Here is a 17555-nt window from a genome sequence, read left to right as displayed (position 1 = left end):
AATTTAATCAGAGATAATGAATGAAACCTCTGGAATTAATTACAGGTCATAACAGTTTTGTTACTTTACTAGAACAGGCAGGAAGGTAAAAACATATGGACCCATAAACATTAACTGGCTTTTGCAATCCAGGCATTACAGAAGAAAGACAGTGAAGATTAAATTACTTGGAGATGTAGCTGAGAATGCTCAGGCAGTTTTTGGTGTTTCTGAAACTCAGCAGTTCTCAGTGGGATGACCTTGACTACTACATTTCTGGGATACTTTCAAGTATCTATTTCAAAGATCTAATTTAAGTTTAAGAACTGCTTTTGTAGATTCCTGGGATCTGATCTGTCTGGCAGGAGGGGTCTTTGCAGTGTTGTTTCAATGGAGGCATGTTGCCAGGAGTTGGGATCTGCGTGTGAGTTACCGTGATTTCCCTTTGGCCCCTCTTGTTTCTGCCAAATTTTAAGTGGACTTTCTGTGAGTGAGAGGCAAACATGGCCCCTTTCCAACAGCACAATGTCTGTGAGGGTGTCTGACAGGAAAAAACCTTGCAGAGGAGCCTTTCAAAGCATCTTAAAAAATCCCCTCTTGTAGGGGATTTCTTGTAGTGAAAAAAAGTCACTTCCTGGTCATAAGAAGCAGAGGGTATCTTGCTTGGTTGCCTAATCTTTGTGATTGCAGAGTTACATTAGAAAGTAATTCCATCTTAAATGAAATTATTTATTTTATGCCATTTCCAAAATGTCTCTAGTCCCTTGGTGCACTATTCATGGTAAAAACCTCTCTGAACAATATGATTTGCTTACTTGGCTTAGTATTTAATCAAACCTTTCTTTTTTTATTATTTTTAAATATATTATTGCATTTAGTGAATTACCTTTTTTTTAATGCAATAAATGCATTATCTTCGTTTGTTTAACACACTGATCCTTGTAGGCAGCTATTTTGTATTCTACTTCAGTTGTCACTTTCAGAAGAGCTACACATATATCACACCTGTTCAGTGTGAGCTCACAAGTCAACTTTAAACCCTTAATAACTTCTGTTGTTCTTTTCTTAAACTGTCTCTGCTAGATCTACATTGCTCAAATACTGAACTACTCTGAAATTATTATGATATATCAAGAATGATATGATATATCCCCTCAGTCTTCTGTAGAGGAGGACTGTTATCTACCTGGTCTATGTTGGGGATTGTCTCCACAATGCAGGAATGTAATCCTGCATTACGTGGAAAGCCCGGCAGTCTTAGCAGTGGGGGATTTTGGATCTTGAGAGTTCTTTCAAGGGTGACCCAGTGCTTGGAGCAGTGTCCTGAGGGCTTAAGGCTGTTGCTGAGTGCTGACAATGTGTGTCACTATATCTGCTCCTTAGTTCTGTGTAGGTAGGTGATAAGGTCTTTTCAAAATCAAGCCACATATCAATATGGTGAATCTGAAGATCTGTGGCTTCATCTCCTCAAAAAAATCCCTTCCCTGCTCTCAGAGTGCTCAATGTTTTTTTTCCAGGGGGCTGTGGACCTCTGCCTTGGTGGATGGCTTTAGGGTGACATGCCAGGCTTTAAGGGGACATGCCACTAAGAAAAGTAAATGTATCAATGCCTGCTGGCAACTAGTCTACAGGAGGCTGAAGCTGTAGTGGAAAAATTTTGGGCTGCAGAAGATAAAGGGTTGAAAACAGCAGCTGTTGATTAATCTCTGTGAGGCTTTTTTTTTTTTTTTTTTTCCCCTAGAATGAGTATGTTTTAGTTATTTTTCCCTAGATGTATTAGCCAGCACTTTGAATTTCCAACATTATATTCACTGAATTATTTCCCTGCCACCCTATACTGCACTCACTGCTGCATCCAGTAAGTCCAAACTCAGGATCATCTGGGAGTTACATCAACTGTATCTCAGGAATTGAATCAGCTCACTGATTAGGGCTTTTTCAGACACTAATAAAAACACAAAGTAAAGAATCAAAACTGGAAACATGGAGATGACTGGAATGTGCACCTGCAGAATGTTAGCCAAATTCCAGCCCATTTAAAAAAAAATAATAAATAAATTAATCTCTATCTTTAGGCTCTCATTTCATGATAAATGCAAACAATTCTCTCTGCAGTCTCCTACCTGAAAGATCAGCCTGTTTCTTTCCCTGAGTCCAGGAAATGCATTTTCACAAAATGACTAAAGAACTAACCTAGCCAAAACACTTAAATAAACAAAAGTTAGTTTTCAACTAGTTTAGTTAATGCAATTCACTACAGAATATCTGACAGGGGCAATGAAGAGCATGGAAAACCTCTTTTTGTGGCAGCCCATACGTGCATCAGCTTCAACTACGCACCTTCAAGTCCTGGAGCCTATCCTAGAGCACATTCACACTTCTCTAAGTTTGTTCAAGTATTTCCAGCTCCCCTCCGATGTAGGCTGAGAGGGTTTGGTACCCTCTGCAGAGGGCCAGCCAGCCAGGAGGCTCAGACCACCATGGCTGCCTCTTTCCTGCCAATGGAAGCATCATTCATTTTATGCACAGGAGGAATCTGCCTTGCCTGAGCACCTCAGTGACATCCAGAATAAAAATTATATATCAGTGTGATGGATGAGAAAGATGAAGATGTGTGAAGGTAAAGGGCCTGACTAGGGCTGGGAAAGCAGTCAGTGACAAAGGCAAGAAGGGAAAGCAAAGTTTTCCTTGTGGTTGTCCCCTGTGCCGTCTATACTCTATTTCATGGATGCTCAGGATGTCTGCAGTTTGTTCTGGGTATGACTGATGCTCTAATGTAGGCTGAATGACAGACTCCCTGCCATGTGCTATTGGTACTGAAATTCAGAAAAGATACATAGCATCATAAACAACACAAACACAGTCATTTCAGAGTACATGTTAAGGGTGGTATAAGGCCAGAAACCTTATTTTCTTTTCAGTTCTTTCCTTTCAAATACATCTTCATTTTTTTTAAAGCTGTTTTTCTCTGGCCTACTAACCTTAAGTACCTTCAAGCAATTGAGTAAGATAGTCCCATCTTTCCTAGACTACATCAGAGAATAAATAAAAAGGTGTGTAACTTCTCATAGCACTCTGGTTTTTTTGTCTAATAACCTACTAGATTCTCATCCTCCCTGGTTTTATTTACCTCTCCAGACACAAGCATTTTAAAACTATTGCCTCACAGGAGACTTCAGAAGATTCTCACACCATCGAAATCCTGTTCAAATACTGGCTGTGAAAATAGCCAGTCCCACTGTAGGACTTTCTCCATGACCATAAACCTTTTGTTAGCTGTTGCCAAAGGCTATCTAGTTTTCAGGTAGAAGCTGTGCCTCAGGATGTCAGGGAATGCTGCATGCGGTGCCACATTGAGAAAGTAGGATGCTCCTGCTTTCAATAGATGTGTTTATTACAATATATATTTGAAAGTGCTTTGTTTTACTCTGTCATCCCGGATGAGTCTTCCCTCATCTCATCCATCCCCCACTTGCCCCTCTGTAGCCATTTCTTAGAGGCTCTTTGTTAATTACCTTCCACTGGTTCCATGTGTTGGAAAAGCTGCTCAAAAAGCATGAAGGATCCCATTTTGATTGAATGGTTGTTGGGATAACTTGGATGTGGTGACTCTGAAGGAGTACTGTTGGTGAGGTTCAACAAAAGCCTGTCTCAGGATATAATTAACAGAGGCAGGCGTACATTACACTGGATCCTGAAACCAACTGCTTTACTCTTTTGCTAATTCTCAAGCTCAAAAGCACCTCAAAGGTCAACAACTTGCTTGGTCCTCTTCTCAATTATATCTCAGATCAGCCTGCCAAAATCCCAAGGTTGAATGTAAAAAACATTCCCAAAACAAGAACAGAAATGAATATTCAAATATCTGCACAGGGAATAAATATTCACCATCACACTTCACCAAGCACTTCACCAAGACTTACATATCTTCAGGATAGTGTCTGGGGGCAGGGGAAACCTCTGAGCTATTCTTATCCTGCAAGAGCATTTAAAGTAATTTCTCCTTACACACATTAATTTTTAATACATTATTATGTGTATGTCCATCTTCTCCTTTTAACAGCTTTTATTTTTATATCAGACAAGTAGTAAGCTCAAAATGCTTGCTTGCAATTCTATGTATGGAAATGAAATCATTGCTTGCACATAGAAATTGTAAAGAACACCGATCACATAGTGTTTAGCAGACTGCAGCTGAGTACAGAATTTTGGCTGCTAAATATTCCCACTGGCACCTGGAAACCAGTCCACATGGGCATCTTCCAATTCCCAGTTAATTATTGGGAATTACTGCTGGCTTTGCTAAGTAGCACACTGTAGCATCGGTCCCTTTCAAAAAGTTGGGAAGTTCACAACTCACGTAACAATAGGCTGAGGTTGGTAAAGCAAAACTCAGATCTTTTTCCCTAGTCAGAATTCTCTACTTACAGCGATCTTTCTTTGTTGAAATTTATATGGGATTTAACCAATAGTGACTCAGGTCACTGTTTAATCTAGAAGAGTGAGTGAGTGAGTGAGTGAGTGAGGTTTAGCAGCCAGCTACTTCAGTGGTTATAAAGAAATTATTTAATATTTGCTGTTAACTGGAAATGGAATGTGACTGAGAGAAAGTACACTGGCCATGTTTCAATCATAGAAAGGGTTGGGTTGGGAGGGACCTTAAAGGTCAACTATTTCCAATCACCCTGCCATGGGCAGGGACACCTACTAGACCAGGTTGCTCAGAGCTCCATCCAACCTGGCCTTGAACACTTCTAGAGATGTGGCATCTGCAGCTTCTCTAGGCAATCTGTTCCAGTGCCTCACCACTCTCATTAATGGCAATCTGCGTTAATAAAGTTGTAAAATACAGTGTCAGAGGATTACCAACATAAGGTGCTGCAGCAGTAACCACTTGAGCAGGTTCACAAACGATCCTGCTAACAGCTTAACCGCAAGCTGTGCCAGATTATTTCTTATAATGAGAAAAAACCCAAGTCTGTAAAATTTAGATTCTGACTTTTCAGTTGAGGGGCGAGGTTTCAAGCGCTGGCCTTCAAGCATCAAAGTATGCAGCTGCGGGCTCACGCTTTAGGCTGAGATCGAGAAGGAAACAGGAAAGCAGAATCCCCCAACCCTCCCCACCTCTTCCCAAGGCCAGGGCACCCTTTCCTTCCCGCACTCCTGGCGGTTCCCGCGGCGGAGACCGTGGGACAGGCCCGCAGGTGCGGGACCTGGGGGACACATGCCGGGGGTGGGGGGACCGGACCCCAGCCACTGTAAAATGCGCTGCGGGTGTCGCCCAGCTCAGGGGATCCTCCAGGACCCCGGGTAGCCGCAGGAACCCCACTGTGCTCTGTGTGGGGCTCAGGGCGCCATGGGACCCCCGAGAGGAAGAGCCTGGACCTCCCTCCTGCTCCCCCCGCCTCCGGCCGGAGCCCCCCGCCGCATCTGCCCAGCGGAGCAGACCTGCCCGGCTGCGGCACAGAGCCCCCGACTCCGCGGGAAGGGCGGCCCGTTCCCGGACTCCGCCTTCGGCTCCTCCCCGGCGGCCGGGCCCGCGCCGAGGGAGCCGGAGCCGGAGCCGGCGTCTCGTAGCCCGCGGGGGGCGATGTGACCCGGGCGGCCGGGGTGCGGTGCGGGCTCGGAGGGGACAGAGAGCGAGACGCCGAGCCGGGGAAAGATGTGGCTGAAGCCCGAGGAGGTGCTGCTGAAGAACGCCCTCAAGCTGTGGGTCACTCAGAAGAGCAGCGGCTACTTCATCCTGCAGCGGCGTCGGGGCCACGGAGACGGCGGCGGCCGCTTCACGGGTACCTGGTGGCGCGGGGGTCGGCGGGGCGCCGGGCCGGGCCGGGCAGCGGGCACCCCCCCATCTGCCCCGCGGGAACTCGGCCGCGCGGGGGAGTCGCCGGCGAGTCGGGCTGGGGGAGCCGGCAGCGGCCTCTTTGTTCGGCTCGGCTCGGCTCGGCACGGCTCCGCTCGGCGATAGCGCGGAGAGGGCGGGGGCGCCGCGGGTGCCCGGCCGCGGGCGGTGCGGAGGCTGCCGCCGGCCGGGCAGTGTAGGCGGCCCTGGCTCCCCCCGAGTTGCCTGGGGAGCAGCTTCACCCTTTCGTAGCCTTGAGCGGCGCTGAAGCCACTTTTATTGTTACTTCCCCGCGCTCCTCTCCCGACGGGTTTGTTCAGCGTGACTAAGGGCGGCCGCGGAGCGCGTCAGGAGGAGCGGCGTCGGTGCCCGCGGCCGGGGAGCGCCGCCGGGATCTCGGCGGGGTCCCGGGGGTCGGCGGCGGGAGGTGGAGGGTTGCCGGGGGCACCGGGTTGGCCTGTGCCACCCGTGCTTTCCCCCGGACCGGCCGCGACCTGCGGCTCGCCTGCCCTTTCGATAACGAGAGCTGAATAAATGCGTATAGGGTTTTTTGCTTTTGGACAGTACATGACATTACGGGGAGGGGGTTGTGAGTTCAGTGTTGTGGAAAAGTGGATTGCGACTTAGTTTTTGCGTTAATACTGTGCTACGGCTTATGTGGCTGTAAATCAGGCACGTTGTATCCATGTGGCACTCCAGGTACGTGTAGTGAAGGATATATTCGGAGGAGAAGGATCACGGTGTACTCCCTCAGCGGTATGGATCGGTGAATAATTCCGGAGAGAACGCTGCGTTAGGCTGCACTGACGTTGTAGAGTGGGAATTCGGGCCAAACTTTTGGTTCGAAGACATCAGCAGCTGAATTCAAACAAACAGTGGTTTGGAGAAGCAATATGGTTTAACAATGTAGTTCTTACTTAAAAGCAGACGAGGCTGTTTTGTACCTTACCAAAATCAGAATTTTTAATGGTGGCTTATGTATTTGAAAGGATCGTCAGGTATTTTCAAAATCAGTGTTTTCTACGGTGTTTAAGAAACTGCATTACCACGTTTGATATTTATTTTATTAAAACCTTTTGTTCCTGAACCCTTGACCCTTGCCATTTGATAATATTGCTTTCTACATTTTTTTTTTTTTTAATCAGAGCTTATCATCCTATCTGTGCATAAAGTGCACAAAACTTAACTGTGGCTTGGTAGGTCCCATGCTATCCATGTGTTACTAATGAAATGGAAGTGTTCCCGGTGAGTTTAACGCTTATCCTCAATGCTTACCCTCGTGTTTTCCCCTGCCCCCTGTGTTGAAGTCAAACCACTCTCTGTGACAGTAACGACGCTGTGGATTAATTTTCAGAGTTAAAAATAGCTATTTACAGCTGCTTGATTTAGGTCCAGGACAATCATGGGGTTCAGTTTCACAAATGTTAGTGCCTCATGCCTGAGCTTTTCACTACAGAAATTTGCAAGTTTAAACCAAACAAACTGCTTTTCTCTCTGGTTAAGTTTTAGGTGAATCATCTTGCCGAATCTACAGTGCACAGGCTTGCTCAAATCTCATTTGGCTGGCAAAGGAAAGCTGCTCCGGTCTCACACATTTTGCAAGTCAACTGTAGATTCTGACAGTCTCTTAAACCATTTGGAAGTGTTTGTATTTAAAAGGCTTAGAAATTTGAGTCCTACAACCAAAATAGAAGAGCTATGGAGCATTAAGCCTAACTGGAGTTGGACAGATAGTGTAATTTTTTTTTCACAGTTTTTACTTGGAATGAACGAAATTGAGACCTGTACTGAGAAACAGCTGGTTTTGCTGGTAACTGTTTGCTTTCAGTGCAGAGCTTACCTCCTGATTCTTACTTTACATTGACTGTAGAGACACTTAATTGTTACCTGGCTCTTCCAAAGTGGCAGCTACAAAGGGCAAAGCACTGCTGTATTTCAGAGTATGGTCTGCCGAGCAGTAGAGCCGAAAGTTAGAAGTTTGTTTTACTGGGGAAGCAAAGCTTAAATGAGAGCAATATCCATATCTGTTTTCCCTTTAATAACATAAGCCCTGGCCAATTGCAGTTAAAGTTGATGAAAAGGTAGAAGTTTTGAAGATGTGAAGATCCTGTATATGAAAGCAGGTGCTGTGGCAAAAGAGAATCTCATAACTCCTGTGCTGAGGAGGAGGCTGTGTATCCTCAAGCTGTATTAGACCCATGTGGGATCAGAAGAACAAAATCCCCAGAAGACTAGATTTCATAAGAGTGTAAATGGGGCAGCAGACCACCCGAGATGTAATTTGCTCTAAACAAGGTGGAAGGGTGCTATGCCTGAACTGCCCTTGTGCGTGTTGCTACAAAATGCTATTTACACTGAGCCTATGCAGGGACATCTGTTTTATGGCCCCATTCTCATATTTGCATGTCTTTTTTTCTTCCAGGACACTTCTTCTTCCTTATCAGGGCATTTTGTCTTTTAGGTAAGAGTAGGTTAGCACAGATGGAGGGTATATTTTATGTAGATTTAATTCCTGAAGGATGGACTAGAGAAGATTTCTTTCACAAATGTGCTTTTCTTCTGCATCTGTGTCTCTTTGTGTACTGTGTTTCAGGCAGCCTCTGAACAGATGTTTGTAAGTGAAAGACTGTATTTCCTACTGTTATTTAATTTGTGTCCTAGGGCAGTTACCAAATGCACACTGGGCTTGCAAGCAGTGGGCACAAAAAATGATGGAGGCTGTATTTAACTCTTCATTACCTGACCAGTGACATTTTGTGTTCTGTCTTCCCAAGAGAGATTTCTTCCTCAAAAAATGTTCAACTTGCCACTTCACCTGGATCTCTAATTGACAGCTTTGTTAGAAAGGAAAATTATGTTTTAGAAATACTTTACAAAACATGAATGATTTTTCAGCTAATAATTAATTTTAAAACTATTTTTTATAGATCTAAAAAAAATTATTTAGCTCATCAGTTTCTGTTTGTTCTGGGGTTTTCTTAGACTAATGGGAGAGCCCTTTAGTGATCTCTACAAAGAAGGCTTGTGATGTAACCATGACTGACAAGTCAAAGTCAGTTGGATTTCATGCTTACTAATATCTTTGATTCTGGGGTTACATATTAATGATAAGCTTGAGATGCCAGTAGTCAAAAACACTGTCAAATGCCTTATGGTAAATACTACAAGATGGTTTAGTCTTTAAGTGAACAACTACTTTCATTTTTATTAGGAGATGTTGAAAGCTTCATGTGCTTTTCTGTTTGTTTGGATTAGTTTTGTGTGTTTTGACAGCAAAACTGCTTGTTCTGGGAGGTGTTTGGAACAATTTCATCAAGAATGCTGGACTGAGAGTAGTTTTTCCTTCTTACCAAGCAGCTAGTGTTGCAGTTGCTGTTTATACATTACTTCACATTGCACACTTTTAGCACACACAAAGAATCCCACTCAGGATTCTTTCAAATACTTGTGAATCCTGCCGTTTATAAATGAGGTTAAGTAAGACTTTAAAATGAACTCTTGTTTCAAGTAGCTTTTTGTCTTGTTGAGATACAGTGCTTCTTTAACTTCATGCTTGAAGTAGATCAATAAAAGATAATGTTTTGTTCCTCTTTCATCCATGTTTTTAATTTAGTTATGATATCTTGCCCTACTATTCTTCCAGCCTCCATTTTCAGCTCAGGGCACTTTCCAAACTGGATATGGTTTTACATTGTTTGCAAATCACAGAGGATGAACATTTTGAAAGGAAATTCATTTCTTCTTCCACTCATATAAACCTTTACGGTTCACAGCTTTGAATCTAAGATAATACACTGGGAAAAAGAAGCATCTTTTATATATGAATCTGAACCTTATTATTACTTTAGTAAAAATAAATGTGGTAAGCATGACAAATAGACTTCCATGAGCTGTATGCCAGCAATTGAAATAGAAGTCCCATTTTAGGATTTAATTTTTTCTTTTAAATAAAATTCTTGCAGGGTGATAGCTTTTGAACTGATCTACAGAGTACTTCTTGATTGTGAGTGGAGATCTGGCTAGTTATAAGACCTTTCCTTCTTATTTTCCCTTTGCCTGGATTTTAATTTTTTTAATGCATACAGAAAATTGGCTGTTGGTAAGCTCCGTGCCTTTTTCCTGGAAATTAAGAAAGCAAAATATCTTTTGCTGCTCTTTCATACTCTCCTGTCGAAGCGGTCTTGTAACCATCGTCAGTACCTCAGCTTTTAGTAGCCTTGTGCATCTCCCAAGGTCTGAAGTAAATAATTTTTATAATAGAATCTACTTTAGGGAAGGGCAGCAAGGGGACCACAGTGGCTGAGCATTCTTTCAACTCAGATGGAGAATCCATTTAGATGGCCACTGTTCATTACAGGGGAGGGTCAAAAATACAATGAAGACTTGGATTTTTAATAAAGAATTCAAACTGTTTTTCCTTCTGGAAGGAGGGAAGGCAAAATGAATAGCATATTCTTATAATCATATTAAAAGGTCAGTCCCAATAGAGTCTTCAGAATGGCTTGACTTTTTGTCTTAAAATATGTCCAGGATACCAAAACAAGTTATGGATGGATAAATGTTCAATCTGAGTGAAAAAAAATGATGGAAAAAAAAAAAAACAACCAAACACTTTTATTTCAAATGCAGCAGTTTGAGGAGAGGAAGATGCCATATTAATAAAGGATATTGGTATGCTCCCTGTCTGTATTTGTGGTTTTGTTTTCTTAAGGAACAGCTCTCTGAAGCCTTGCACAGGAGAGGAGAAATCTGCATACTTCATTGAAAGCTTGGATTCTTGTCAAAATGTTATCTAGCCTTGCCCACACGTGGAATTCAGATGGGCAGGTTTTGTTCCCCTTTTTTTATCTCTTTATTTTACTGAAACATTTTTTTAAGGAGAATGTATACTTTTAAGCTCTTTCCTAAGAGGATGGCTTCTCCGTTACAGTGTTTGAGCTGGAAGGAAGGATATGAGCAGGGGGCCAGGCTACTGCTTGCAAAACCAGGCACTCAGATTCCTGACCCCTGCGCCCCCTTGATCTCTGTGTGCTTCTCTGGCCTCCTCTGCTTGGCTTTCTTGGGTGGTTCCTAATCCTAAGGCACAGCAATGCCAAGATGGGGAAGGTGAAATGCAGGTGCTTGTGTTGAAATATTAGCATTGTGTTAAATGCTAATATAAAGGTGAGGAAGTACCTTTGCTTGGAAAGGAGGGGCTGTGGGGTTGTGTCTGCTTAGCGATTGACCACCAACTTCTGCAAGACTAATCCAGTAAACAGCTATGGTGTCTTTTTATTTTCATGCTGTGGAGGCCAAGTGACACAGGAAAAGGCAGGAGAATCATAAAATATGAGGACTGGAAGGGACCTTAAAGGACCATCTAGTTCCAACTCCCCTGCCATGGGGCAGGGTCACCTTCCATGAGACCAGGCTGCTTAAAGCCCCATTCAGCCTGGCCTTCAACGATTCCAGAGATGGGGCATCCACAAGTTCTCTGAGCAACGTGTTTCGGTGTCTCACTACCCTCACAGGAAAAAATGTCTTCTTTATAAAATTATTAAGGATGTCTGTGGTGGCAAAATTTAGATAGCATTGGTTCAGTCTATTCAGTGTTATTTACAGCACACACCAGAAAAAGTGAAAGACTTTTTTATATTGCCCCGATTAGTGCCTTGTGTTTTGAATAATTTACAGGGCTGCAGCAACAGTTTGTATATCCCATCTTCTTGTCCATTTTCAGGTGGAAAACAGTTTCAGGTATTTTCACTTGTAATGTGAGAATCAAAGCATTTGGCTCAGCGGCCTTCAGGGTTATAAAAATAGGCTTGGCGTGACCTGGACTGATGGCAGAGGACTGAGATGAGCAGCTGTGAGTGCTCTGCCATGGCAGCATGCCTGCCTGGGGAAGCAGCCCATGGGGAAGCAGGGCTGAGGAGAAGTAACCAGTGCCCCAGGGCAGTGATGCCATTTCCATCATTCCAGAAGAGAGGGTGCATGGTCTTTCCCTCCCTATGTGGTGGTCCAGTGCAAGAGCTCAGCGTCACATTCAGGGATATGGGAATCATGGGGACCATGGGACACCAACCTCCACAGTGAAATGCGTGACTACTTGTATTTCTCATGTCCGCCTTCCCTGGAGCACTGGGACCTAGGAATAATGATTAAGTAATTTGTTACCATTTATTTCGACATGCCAGAATGAAAAGGGTCCCAGCTTAACAGAAACCAATCTATCTAGTGGCAGTGTTTGATCTAGCAAAGCCTGCCATGGAAGTATTGTAAGGGTTTGGATGTTGAGTATTTCCTTGGGTGAATAAATGCTTGGACCATTAGGTCGTCATGCTGAAATCTAATGTTGTCTGTGCTTATCTTTGAGTGTGGTGAGCCCTTATCATTACAAAGGAAACAGAGCCTTCCTACAGACGTTGGAGGAGTCCTCCTTCATCCTTTTTTCTTATTACTTAATCCAAATAAGTTCTGCAACTTTTTTCTGGTGGTAGAAGCATAATAAGAAATATTTTCTAATGGGTGCTGTATTGTATCAAAACCTGTTGATACAATTTTGCAAAGGAAGACAACGTAGTTGGTGTAAAGCCAAGACATTAAGCCATTGTCATTAGTGGCCTTGCATAACTGATGGTGTTCTTATCCATCAAAAACATGTATTTTAGGTAGTCCTAAGTGAAAGTAACAACCTGCTTAACATCTGAGTTTTGAACTTTTAGAGAAATCAAATCACTGTAGTATGAAAGGTGTCCCCAAACATTTATGCTGGGGGCCACCACTGGCCCACAGTGCCTTCGTGCCCACTGTCCTGGGCCGTATCCTGAGGTACAGCTCAAACCTCCACCTTAGCCTATAAGGCTCAGTGCCTGTGGGATGTGTGGCACTCTCTGGCTGTGCTGTAAGACGAGGCAGCAGTGATCCTCAGTGCATCTCAGCTATGGGTCTTGCCTTGGGCCACCCATGGGGTTGTGGTCACTAGTAAGGCTCCTGCATGTTAAGGTGGTTGAGGCCCAGTGGGAGTCAGCTTCATAAGCCGCCCCATCCGTCTCTCAGCAAGGACACTGGTCCTAGGGAGGGCTTCTGAGATGGCTTGCAGAGCCAGGCAAGCAATCCCTGCTCTTTGGTGCTGTCCCAGGAGTGCCCTTTTGTCAGGCTGAGCTTATCCTGGTTGGTGTGAAAAGCAGCTTTCTGCTCCACCAGCTGGAGCACAGGGATGGCAGGGGCTAGGGAATGGGTACATCCAGGTTTTCCTCTCTGTGTTCTGCCTGATGGTGGGCTATTCCAGTTTGCTTACCTCCTCTAGCGTGGCTAATTGCTGCCCGCCATGGCTATTGTGAGACTAATTGTTTGCAAATCAGTGCGGATAGAGGAAGCTATGTGAAGAAGGGTAATTAGGATTCAGGGTATGAAGTGCTTTCTGCCTCAAAACACCGAGATTAATTCTGCTTTATTGAAGCTGTTAGTTCGATTTCACTGTCCTTGAAAAAAACCCAACTTTATTTTTATGATCATCTGAATTGTTTGATTTGCTCTTTTCTCCCAATTCATGTGCCTGAACAACTTAGAGTGCTTCTTGCAGTGATTAACTCTCCTTAAAAACTGCAACCACTGGGAAGCAACCTGTGCTATTAGCTTCTTCCACTTCCTGGGAAGAGCTTTCTCCTTTCGGGTAAAGTATAGCTTTTGTCAGGCAGCTGGGGTTATTTTTCTTTCTGCCCTCAGCTTTCTGTGATGGAGCAGATGCAGCAAGCAGCGGTAAGCTCCCAGGGATGAATTGGAAGGCATACTTTCCACTTCATGGCTTTGTACTGGAGCGATAGCCTGGAAGGATGCTGTGCTGTGACTGTAATTGTAAATACCTCAATTCGGTGGGTTTGTCTTACAAAAATAACCTAATCTGATTGAAAAAAAGGAAGAGGGGTGTGAGTATTTAAAATACGGCTTCGGCATGATATGAGTGAGTGTAATCACCAATTGCTCTTTTCCACGTCCCTGCAGAGTAGCCAGTCCTTAGTGACTGAGTGATGCCATCACTTTGCTACTTTGAAAGTGCCAGGTGCCTGTGGCTGAGAGAAGCCTCAGCTTTGGAGTCACTAAGCATCTTGGCAATCTGGTTTGGGTCCTTGTACAGTGATGGTCCTCTGCCTGTTTTCTTGGAAGGACTGGAATGGGGAAATACTTTTAAGTCAGGCCTTGTTGCACATCCGCCCAGCTGTGCTGGTCTCAGGTGTGATGGAAGTTTCAAGTCTTTTTTATTTTTTCCAAGTAGACTTAAGAGAAGTGAAAGGACAATTTTCTCTCTCCTTCTAACTTCTGCAGTGGTCAGTTTGCTTGTACAGTGACTAAAGCTGTTCCCTAGGATGCTGGAGACGCAGGCTGGACTCTGTCTTCTCTGTCATCCCTTTGATTTTGGGAGAGGGGGTGTAAGTGCTTCATTTGGGAGGTTCAGGGCTATGGCAAATGGGTGGGAAGAGGTGCCTGAGTGTGTGCATCTGACCTGCTGTTCCCCAGATTTTAAAAGTGCCATCAGAATTTCTTACCAACTTATTGCAAGTACCACGTATAGTTTCTTCTTTGAACTACATTGGCTTTCACGCCTCACTATGTTATGAGTTCATGTTAAACAAAAGATCCTGGCTGTCCTGACCAGATGTCTTACTTAAAAACAAAGTAAAACTGAAAGGGTAACGTTGCTGAATGTTGTGGTACAGCAGGCTTCCTTGTGACTTAGATTTAACTCTGCTTTTTAAAAATTTTTTTCTTCTCCCCCGAAAAAAAAAAAAAAAAGCAATGGCACCTTTGACCTTTTGCCTTTTCGTTTTATCTTTTGGTAGGTTTTATTTACTTACTGGTCCCAAACTCCTAAGTGGTTAGTCCAAGTCCCTCTGCCTTGCAGCTGCTGAAGTGACCACCCCATTTTTGGGAAGGCGTTTGAGTAGTTCTCAAAAATTTCCCTTTAAGGCCTTTAGAATATGATGGAAGTAAGTAGAAATCATCTTGCTGTATGTAGAGGATGTCTTGGACTGTCTCTTGAATATTGTCCTAAAAGATGGAAATAATAGATAGTTTTTCAGTTCGAGTTTTTAGTTTGAGTTCAGCTTTAATCACTCTCTGCCCAGTGTCTTGGAAGTTTAAAACAATTTTTGAAATACGGTGTAGATTATTAACAGTGATTTGGGAAAGGAGCCTGCATTCTTTAGTTTAAAAGATATGGTATGTTTAGTAGAAGTTGGTGTTAAATTAACTTTATTGTAAACATGTTCCTTTTCCTAGATTAGTTATGAAAATGACACAAGATAAACTGTAATGGAGTCTTTTATCTTTCTGTGGGGTTATAAGGAACTATGTCTTCAAAGATGAAGAGTGGTGCACTTGTGATTGTTTGAGAACCTGATCCTTATAGTCCTTGATTTGTTTTGTGTGTATGTGTGTGAAGAAATGCTCAGCAAGTTCATGGTGCGTGATGTCCTGTTTGTGTCCTACTTGGTTACAGGTTGACCTCTGTAAAGGGGAGACAGTCCCTACCTGCTGTAGAATTTGAAATAGTTCCTTGCTAAATTTTATACTCCAGTTTATTTGTTGTATTTTATCCGTAATATGCATGTACACTTGACAGAAATTGATTTGCAATCAGAAGTGTAACAGTCTTGTTTTACTTAGAGGTATTCAGTGTCCAGTATTCAAGCAACAAAATATGCAGTAGGTGTTTCAGTGAAATAAGAACTAGTGAGTAAAGTGTGGGATTTGTAGTGAGTTTTGCAGATATGTTTTATAAACTTTCTGAAAAAATACAGGTAGGTGTTGCCCTGCCTGAAACCCAGCTTCCAGCTGAAGTGATTAGATTTATTGAGGAGAAGCATATAATTTCAGTAGAAAAGGGTCTTTTTCCACTTCTCCTGTCTTCTGCTCCATATTTGTCAAAAGTGTACATACTACACTGGACATTTGCATCTGACTTTTAGCCTGGAAATATTCTTTCTGCATGAAGAAACTTGTACCTTTTGAGGAACCTGCAATGTTCTGTCAGTGGTCTTTAGCAGAAGGCTTTCTAAACCTACTTCTGCAGCTTTCCTTAGTACAGTTACTGTATGGTTAATTGCTTTTCCTGAAATACTTCTATGTCTTGGGAGGTCAAAAAGCGGACAAGAAGTTGGTGAAGTAGCTCATAAAAGGGGAAGAGGTACTCTGAATTTTATGTTCCTCCCAAAAGTTCTTGTCCCATATAGAGTAAAAATAAAAAAAATAATGGGAGTTTTGGGAAGAAAACCTATGTAGCAGTTCTTCTTCCTTTTCCCCTTCTGCTTCTGTTTCGTTTTTATTTTTTACTGTCCTGCAGTATAAATGGTTTCACTGTTTCCTGTGATGCGGAAGGGGTCTGCATCATCCTGACCGAAGGCAAGCCGATGCATCAGCATGTGAGCCAGAGACCCTTTATATAATTTATATGTACTTGCAAGACAGAGACCCTTTTATTTTATAAATAGATTCTGTTTTATAAAAGACCTTCCATGGAGCAAACTGTTAGGACATGTTATTACAAAGGTGCTTGCTCACAGGCTCGGTATTTTTCAAAGCATGTTTCAGAATCAGCATGCTGCATAAAGTTTCTTGTTTGTTTGTTTGTTTAGGGATTTTTAGGTTGTTTATTTTCCGATGTTATGATTCAAAAGTTAACCCAAATGAGTAGGAGGCAACTTGCATTGGAAAAATTTTGCCTCTAGTTTTTGTTATTTTCATGCTATGACAGTTTCAACTAAATTATGCTGTTAGACTTTGGTGTACATATTAATGTTGAATCCTTTTCATGCTCCTGCAAATGCACTCTTAGTGCATTTTTTTCTCCATTCTCTGCCTCTGTCAGTCTCTCCTTTATTTTTGGACAAGACCAAAACATGGGGATGGGACCCACTCTTTGTCCTTGCTCAACTTTAGCAGGACTTGCTTTTATTTTCCCCTGCTGACCCTTGTGTTCTCTCTGATGTAACCCCACTGCAGACCCTCCTGGCAGAGGTGGGATGTAACAGGACCCCCTGTCAGCCACAGTGATGACTTGAAGCGATTTAGGTGTGGGGTTCCTCTGCCCTTGCAAAGCCCTCATAGTGGAACCAGCCCATACTCTTTTTTTTTTTCTCTTTGATTCTTAGTTCTGGCTCCTCTTTATCATCTTTAGTTAATATTTTAGCTATGGGTAGTTTAGACAAGGGAGGTGATTATTTCTTTGTACAGTCAAGGGAGGAATGGGTTTCTTTTTGATAGTTAGTAAGCAAAATGGAAATTGTAAGCAGAAGTAAACAGTGAGAAGAGGAATTGGTTTTTCTGGTCTGTTATTCAGGAAGAGAAAAAGGAATTAATTTTTTACAGGCTAAGAAGAAAACCAAAATTTTGCAGCTACTTCTGTGCTTTCCTGTGTTTTTCCATGGTTTCTAAAAAGAAAAAGGTATTTCACAAATCAAATGTTCTTTAAGTGTTCTCTAAGGGGATTTTCATAGCACTTGCTGTTCACTGACTTTTTTCCAACTTTAGTGAAATGAAAGGAAATCTTTCTCCTAGGTCTGTCATCAGGGGAAACGTGCACAGTGCTTCGTAAGTTTCTTCTTCTTTTTCTTTCTCGTGATGTATCAAGTCTTTTGAAAGTTAAACCCTGTTTTGGTCTCTGCATCATTTGATACTCTCTTACTGGCTTTAATCCAACTGTTTTGAAGAATGCTCGCCAAAGTTGGTGCTCTGTTTTCTGTGAGCACTGGTAATT

The 17555-nt window shown here is 42.9% G+C and overlaps 1 protein-coding gene across 3 annotated transcripts in view; it reads left to right on the top strand.

Moving 5' to 3' along the window:
* The first annotated feature begins 5562 nt into the window (after window positions 1-5562).
* Window positions 5563-17555, top strand: part of TBC1D8 (TBC1 domain family member 8) — a 51171-nt gene continuing 39178 nt past the window's right edge. The window contains exon 1 of one of the 3 annotated variants that reach the window (XR_007630812.1): window positions 5563-5768. Coding sequence is in view for 2 of the 3 variants with exons in the window: in XM_050331397.1 (XP_050187354.1) it covers window positions 5642-5768 (127 nt within the window). In the remaining variant the exon portion in view is untranslated. The remainder of the gene's footprint in view (window positions 5769-17555) is intronic. The other 2 variants (XM_050331397.1, XM_050331399.1) reach the window with 2 other exon arrangements.

The sequence above is a fragment of the Myiozetetes cayanensis genome, unplaced genomic scaffold (assembly GCF_022539395.1).
Source record: "Myiozetetes cayanensis isolate MyiCay16 unplaced genomic scaffold, myiCay2020 scf5-8, whole genome shotgun sequence".
Lineage (NCBI taxonomy): Eukaryota > Metazoa > Chordata > Aves > Passeriformes > Tyrannidae > Myiozetetes > Myiozetetes cayanensis.
Note: the sequence above shows the minus strand (reverse complement) of the source record. Positions and strands in the feature narration are given on the sequence as shown.